The sequence below is a fragment of the Zingiber officinale genome, chromosome 6A, assembly GCF_018446385.1.
Source record: "Zingiber officinale cultivar Zhangliang chromosome 6A, Zo_v1.1, whole genome shotgun sequence".
NCBI lineage: Eukaryota > Viridiplantae > Streptophyta > Magnoliopsida > Zingiberales > Zingiberaceae > Zingiber > Zingiber officinale.
Genome location: NC_055997.1, coordinates 20,899,269 through 20,907,077, shown reverse-complemented (window position 1 = coordinate 20,907,077; position 7,809 = coordinate 20,899,269). Strand labels below are relative to the sequence as shown.

Below are 7,809 nucleotides of genomic sequence, written 5' to 3'. Positions count from 1 at the left end.
CAAAGAAATATTGTTATCTCTAATGCTTATTGGAGGACGACATTTTATAAAAAAAAAATGAGACCACTCGGGCTTGAAACAAGGTCCCAGGCTCGGATAGTTTAGGGTAATAGAAATAATGGAAAACCCGAGGAGTCAAGGGAATGCCATGAAGACGGAACAAAATTACGACACCACACAATAATCTAAAGGAGTTCGACACTAGTTGATTAAGAGAAATGTGGAAATATTTACACACAGCAGAAAAAAAGGGATGAATAGGGAACCGAAGGCCGACGGAAAATTGATCCTTAAAAAAACACAGAAAACCTGCTAGTGGTTCATGGGGTCGGTCGAAAGTGGATGGAAGGGCAAGTTGATAATTGGATGGAAGGTTGTAGATGGACTTTGGCCTCTCTATGTTGTCCCCGTCAAACCTGGACTTGGTGAAAGTATACTAGAGTCCATGGACGGGCAACGAAGGCTGCGAGGAACTAGCTATCAAGAATAAAGAAATCGAGAAAAAAAAATCAACTAATGGATTCAGCGAAGGAAAGAACGAAGAAGCTTACTAAAAGTGGTCACCAGAGAAGGAGATAAGAAGAAGCGTCACAGAGGCTGCTCGAAGACAAAAACGGAAGGAGTGAAGACGACAGCGACGCAAAGTAAGATTTATAAACCTTGCGGTCGATCACCCTAAACCGTCCGATCAAGGGTTGCGAAAAACTAGGAGAAGATTCGGCTGTAGAATTTGAAAAGACACCTATCACATCACCAGTGGTTATCCGCCTGTCACATCGAGCGTGCAACGTTAGAAAGTAGGACACGTGTCAATAGGTTATAGCGGGGCATTAATGAGGCTTAATTAAAAGACATGGGTGGCGTGCTCGACCATAATGGAAAAATGGAAAGCTTGTGATGCGGTGATAGATATTCGATAATGGTATAACTGAATAGTCGAGTCAACACTAAACTTATGAGGTATCATCCGTGTGGCAACTACACAACCCCAACAAAGGAATGGTCGGTCAACCCTTTAACCAGTTACCAGGTCACCCGATATGCTGCTTGTCCAGTTAGTCGGACTTGCCACCTCCTTCGACTATACTTAAGAGGAAGACTTGTGATGCGGTGATAAAAGGGGCCTACCAAGTGCGGGTCAAAGGAAGAAGATAGCAGCTAACGTGGAGGTCAAAGTCAAAGAGGTCAACGCTAGATGACCAACGGGCTCACTAAATGGTAGCCAAGCAGAGCACATCAAGGGCCGACTGGGCATGAGTCGCTCGACCAACAATGGGATGAGCCAAGTGAAGGCACGTGTAGATGACCGAATCACTATTTCGGTCGGGTGTGAAGCATACTATCTAGACTCATCGTCGCAGGGGAAAACAACCAAACAGAGGAATACTCGGCCGAGCATAAGAGTACTCGGCAGAGGAGCTATCCCGTTTGGCCGATCGGCGGGAACATTGACGTGTATTTGGATATACTTTTGGGAGATGGCGTCGCCAACACGTGGCATGATCTACAGGCGGATTGTACAACGGATAAATCGAAGAGCGTGCCCACTTCCAATTGGAGAACGTGTCCATGACCACGTGTCCAGAACCAATTGGGGAACGTGTCCGCAGCCAATGGGAGAATGTGCCCATGCCTCGAAAACACGCACATCGCCTACAAGGGCATTATATAAGGGGGTCCGTACACCGCCGCAGGGACGCATAATTCACTTTTTGTGCTTGTGTTATTGTTGTTTCATCTTCTTCTTCATGCCGGCGACTGACTTCAGCGTCAGTGGGCCAACGTCGAGGGACCCCTTCCTTGGCTCGGCACTGACGTTTCTCGTGCTTGCATATCGGAGCATGATCTATATCCAGTTACGTAGCAGCCACATCTCTAACTTTTCGTCTCCATGATTTTCGGATAGGATCAGAGATGTTCAAGCTTATTTGATAAGATAATCGAGTTAAGTCGAGCTGAGTTGAGCCGAGCTTAAAATGAACCAAGCCTGAAATGATTGTTCAAGTTTGACTTTGTTTATTTTTTATAAGCTTGAGTTTTTTTAAAACTTAACTCGAGCTTGGTTTGTTTAGATATTATCAGACTCTCAATTAAAGTTTGGCTTGAGCTTAATTCAAGCTTGGATTGTTTATATGTTATCGAACTCCTAATTTAAGCTTGTTTGATTAATTTAAATTTTTACTTATTTAATTAGTTATTAAACTTAATAATTCATATTTATTAGTATATTGATAATGGTTTTATTATTAAATATAATTTATAAAGATTATTCATCAATGATAATAAATTGAACATATATATTTATATTTATTTATTTAATTTAATAAATTTTTTAAATTTATTTATTTAATTAATGATATATATATATATATATATATATATATTTTTTTTTTTGAACAAATATAAATAAATTCTTATACAATCGCATATCAAATTTATTCATAAATATTTGATTGTGAATAAATTGGATTCATTTACCGTACTAGTCACCTCTTGAGGCCAGACGGGCGTCCGTGATGAGAAATCTCAACCGTCGATTCCAGTGCCGTGTCGGTCTCCCTCCACCACGTCGCCTCTGTTGGTCGACCTCTGCCCGGCCAAACCTTTCGGAAATCGCTAGCCTCCTCCTTTCTCCCCTACCTTTCTCTCTCGTTGCTTCGCCGACCGTAGCAAGAGAGCAAGCGCCTTCAATCGCGAATTCCAGGAGAGGTATCGAGTAAGAGCTAAGCTGCCGGCCTACTGCCTGTGTCCGCCATGAATCCGGAGTAGTAAGTGACGCATCTTAGTACCCTAATCCTGCTTGTATTTTTTTTTTTTCGTTTTCGAATCACGGTTCTGTTTGCTAAATGCCATAGATTCTGGGGCTTAGAATTGTAAGTTGATTTTGCTGCTTACGGAGAAATGACTTCCCTTGTCTGTTAGTCAGATCCGGGTTTTCTTGATAGAATTATAAAATATTTCGTGATTATTGTTCTTTATTGGAGACTTGGGCTTTAGATTGGACGATGTTGACATGCGTGCCTTTCAGATCTAGGGAGAGTGACTTGAGAAACGGTTATTGTGATTGTGTTCCTTCCATTTTGTGAATTGATTGCGTCATATTCTACCTTTCATCGTTGATTCATTAGCAGATGGATACTTGCTATGATTGTTAAAAATGTATCTAAATTTGATAACAAAATGACTCATATTCCATGGTCTATGGTGTTTGAAGGCTATTGTATCAGTTGCTTGCCATATCACATATGTGATGATTGTTAGTGATCATGATGCAAATAGGTTAATGAGAGGCTTTTTGCTAGGTTGCTGCATGACATCTCCTGGACCTTTCGTGAAATCATATGGTATAAGTAACTCATTGGTAAATTATTGGTTAGAGATTTTAGAATTTGATAGTTAATGTGTATCAGTTACTAACCTATCAACTTACTTTTTACCAAGTTGATAGGTTATTGCACTAATTTGCTCAAAAATCTCAAAAGGTTTGATAAATGCGGGCCAAACAATCAACTGCCATCACTCAGGCAATGCTTGCAGCTTCAGTTGCCCACAAGTGCAAAGTCAAGAGGGAGTTAAAGGAAAAGAGAAATAGAGGGAAGAGAAGGCAGAGATGGCTAATAATGGCATTGTTCTCTCTCTTGGCTTTTGATGACAGCGTGACAACAAAACAAGAGAGGGAAAGAGCTTAAGAGAGAGATTAATAGAATGAAAATGAGAGGGAGAGAGAGTTGCCATCAACTAGCATCATCAGCCCTTGTGAGGCAATAGAGGTGTGGTGGCTATGTCGCACAATGAGGGAAAAGGATAGGAATCAGGAGTTAGTAATTGGGAGAGTAACAGAAAATCGCCTATACGGAGGGACAATACATAATTCCCAACTTCTCAAAAATTCACTTAACCCCACATATATGAACTGGATTATCCTAAATATAAATATGGTTCAATGTAAAATTTGAGAACTGATTTGCATTCTAAATCTGTCTAGTTAGGTTGATTTCAATAAAGTTATCCTTTGTGTATAAAAAGTTAGTTGCAGGTCAAAAACTATAGATGCTTATTTAGGTTTGTTCAGGGATCAGGGTTAGTTTTCCTGCTGAGAAGGTAACCTTGGTCCCTTCTTAATTTCCTAAAACTTGAGAATTGAGACCAACTCTAAGCCAAATAACTAAAATTTTTCAGGCAGATTGGGTTATGTGTTTTTTGAACACAGTTCGAATGGTGTCAAGTTATCCAAGTTAAAATTCATTTTACAGCTAATAGTTACACGCCTTTGGTGTAAAACTAACTAAATGCATGTTTCTTTTTGTAGTGACTATCTATTCAAACTTTTGCTTATTGGAGACTCAGGCGTTGGAAAGTCATGCTTGCTCCTGAGATTTGCGGTAAGATGCAACTTGCATTAGTTGTTTATTATTATATCCTACATTTCAGTTGCAATAACATATCTTGAGTTGATTGTTAAATTCCATATTTTTGCTGTGACTTGTTCTGTCTTCTATTCATTGGAAATGCTGTTACAAAATGATCCTCCTATATAAGGCATCCAGTTTAAGTGCTGCTTTTAATATAGTTTTGGCACCTACATACATTCTCTGTTTTATCTTGGAGAAATGGAATTTGCTGGTTTTGTCAATAAGTGTAGTTTTAGAAATCATGTCCAGCTTGAGGTGTTAATGGCTTGGTTTGCTATACATTTTTTATTTTACATTGCCTAATTTTCTACAATCTTCTCTTAGGGACCTGATTTGCAGTAGTAATGTTTGCAAATACTAGTTATTGGAGAAAGCAAAACATATTTGCTGCAAATGGCATTTGTTATTAGCTTTCTACTTTGTTGGTTGATTGTGCAATTTCTATATACAATGTTAGTTTTGCACATCATCATCATATATCTAAGTCATAAAGTTGTTCCATATAAAATAATAGAATATCTTGTCCGCGTATTTTATTCATAAATTAACTTTAAATTATTATAAGCTTTACCTATAAAAGTTGGTAACTCGTGTGGTCTAAATCGTTACACAGGACAATAGTTTCGGTGCCCATAACAATTTATCTATATCATGGGGCTGAAGATATATCATTTTGTTTTTTGTAGTATTTTTTTTTCCAAAGTATCTTATTTGCAATGGGAAAGTACGCATTTTGTACTCCTGAGATGGAAGCCATGCTGCAGTAGAGATTGCCATCCCATTTGGCTTCTCAATTTTTTATTTTATTTCAACACATCCCCTCTCTCTCACCCTTCCACCTAATGCAGGAACTATCGATGTGATTTCTCCACTTGTTGAGAATCATAGTAATGCAGACAGCAGAAGTAGATCTTTACTGCAAGGAGTTTTTGCGTATCTTGCTAACTTCATTTCCTCTTTTTTCATAGGATGATTCCTACCTGGAAAGTTATATAAGTACCATCGGAGTTGATTTTGTAAGTGATCTCTTTCCTTTATACATAAAATCAGTGAAAGATTACAGAACCTGACAAGATCTATATCTTACAGAAAATACGCACAGTCGAGCAGGATGGGAAGACCATTAAGCTTCAAATTGTGAGTTTTATTTTCAATGGCTTCAACCTATTACTCATTTTCTATTTATGCCACTAAACATAGAACAAGCCTATGCAAAATAAATCTTTAAGTGCCCTACGTGGAAGTTGTTTGTTTTATTGCAAAAGGCTTGTGGATATCATATCATCATTGGATGATCGATTGCTATGCTACTAAGACTCGTATGAGTATCTGTTTTGGGTGTCCAACAGCTATTCCTATAATTGTTTTTTCTCTCGTTGCAGTGGGATACTGCTGGGCAAGAGCGTTTCAGAACAATTACAAGCAGCTATTACCGAGGTGCCCATGGCATCATTGTAAGTCAAATGTGAACAAATGCTATGTTCTTTGCACGTTAAACTTATTGAAGAGCATCTGGTCATACTCTGACTTTTACAGGTGGTGTATGATGTGACAGACCAGGAGAGCTTCAATAATGTGAAGACTTGGCTAAATGAGATCGACAGATATGCAAGTGATAATGTGAACAAGCTTCTGGTGGGCAACAAAAGTGATCTTACTGCAAATAAAGTTGTCTCTTACGAGACAGCCAAGGTAATTTGTCACACGATACTACTACTAACCTGCAAATTAGATGCAGTGACTTCCTCCAAATCTGACATGCTTTGTCCTTGACTCCTTGCTCAAGGAATTACCCACTTGTCATAGTCCCTCAATTGTTTCACTAGCTTTTGCTGCAACTATTTTTGCTTTTGCCAATGCAGGCATTCGCGGATGAGATCGGCATCCCTTTCATAGAGACTAGTGCGAAAAATGCTACCAATGTGGAGCAGGCCTTCATGGCCATGACTTCTGCCATCAAGAACAAGTATCATTTCACGTTGATTTCTTTTATAATTTCCTCCATCGTGTTGTTTTAGAATGTTCTGGTTGTGTAACAAGAATACTGCTTGCAGGATGGCTAGCCAACCAGCCGGCAACAATGCCAGGCCACCGACAGTACAAATCCGTGGACAACCTGTGAATCAGAAGAGTACCTGCTGCTCATCCTGAGCATTTTGATGGTTGCATGTAAAAACTATCATCTGCTGTTATTATGATTTCATGCCCCGTGTCATGTTCTTTAGTCATTATTTGTACAGTTTTGGATATTTTCTGTTATGATTAATTATGTTGTTCCTTCGAGATATCTTCCTGAACAAATGCAGTGCAGTGTACAGCATAGCAGAAACCTAGTAGCATTGGAATCTATCTTCCATTCCTATAGGTTCTATGAAAAACACACCCAAAAAAAAAAAACAAAACAAAACAAAGGTACTTCATGAGACTTGATTTTCTGTTCCCTTCTTCCTTTATTACTATTCTATACCATAGGTGTGACATTTAAACCAATATAAACTTCCTTTATGCTATTGTCTCATTAGGGATTTACATATTCTGTTAATATATGATGTCAGAGATATTTTCTTGACAGATTTTTTCATAGTACGTTTAAGAAAACGTGCCCGTGCCTTGAGGCATGTGCACGTCACCCACTGGGGTACTATATAAAGAGAGGTCTATACACCGGTGAAGGTACTCGTTATTCACTATTCACGCCTGTGCTTACTATTACTCCGCTTTCTTTCATTTTTTTGATGATTGACTTAAGCGTCGGAGGGCTAACGCTGGGGATCCCTTCCCTAGCTCAGCATTGACATTTCTTATGTTGTAGAGCAAAGAGATGTCTACACGCAGTCAACCCAGAAGCCACATCCCCAGCCAGCCTTCTTCACGATTTTCGGACAGGATCATATTGGTATCGTCTGTAGGAACGTAGCCCGTATCCGAAATGCGAAGAAGGAGGACGTTGGATGACTCACGAAGGTGACATTGACAAAGGAGGAATTAGATATGCTAATACAAGTCTGAGCAGCAAAAATGGTGGAGTAAGAACAGCAGCAGGCGTTGGCTTAGCGCCAAGTACATGAGCTCGCGACATCAGCAGCTGGTCAGCAAGCTGGATACAGAGATTGAGCGGAACATGTATCGATTCGGGGATAAAATAAGAAGCCAACCGACACATATGGGAATGCGCCCAAAGCGATGATCCCCTTTCATCACGCGTTTTTCCAGACTCCATTAGAGAACAATGCCTAGCGGGCAGGGATCCAGGATCCTCCTCAAACAACGCACCCATTCAGGATGTACGGAAAGGGAAAGCACCAAGAAATGATGATTCTCTTGAACGGGTCAACCGACAGTTCTCTTAGGGGATCCTAAACGACCCCCTACCCCGACACTACGCCCCATTGACCAT

General features: G+C 39.7%; 1 protein-coding gene across 2 annotated transcripts; it reads left to right on the top strand.

The window, feature by feature from the left end:
- The first annotated feature begins 2,526 nt into the window (after positions 1 to 2,526).
- LOC121996081 (GTP-binding protein YPTM2) lies at positions 2,527 to 6,697 on the top strand. Of its 2 annotated transcripts, XM_042549895.1 has the most exons (8): positions 2,527 to 2,768; positions 4,310 to 4,382; positions 5,381 to 5,428; positions 5,502 to 5,549; positions 5,795 to 5,866; positions 5,949 to 6,104; positions 6,275 to 6,378; positions 6,467 to 6,697. In XM_042549895.1, exons 1-8 carry the CDS (start codon positions 2,755 to 2,757, stop codon positions 6,561 to 6,563), a joined length of 612 nt encoding a protein of 203 aa, XP_042405829.1. In that variant the 5' UTR covers positions 2,527 to 2,754; the 3' UTR covers positions 6,564 to 6,697. The 2 variants fall into 2 exon arrangements, with proteins under 2 accessions (XP_042405829.1, XP_042405828.1); XM_042549894.1 differs by lacking the exon at positions 2,527 to 2,768 and having other exon boundaries at positions 4,290 to 4,382.
- The last annotated feature ends 1,112 nt before the right edge of the window (positions 6,698 to 7,809 follow it).

Coding starts and splice junctions, on each gene's coding strand:
- LOC121996081 (XM_042549894.1), top strand. CDS start 4,290: ATGCATGTTTCTTTTTGTAGTGACTATCTATTCAAACTTTTGCTTATT. Junction 4,383..5,380: donor GCTTGCTCCTGAGATTTGCG/GTAAGATGCAAC, acceptor CTTTTTTCATAG/GATGATTCCTACCTGGAAAG. Junction 5,867..5,948: donor GAGGTGCCCATGGCATCATT/GTAAGTCAAATG, acceptor TGACTTTTACAG/GTGGTGTATGATGTGACAGA.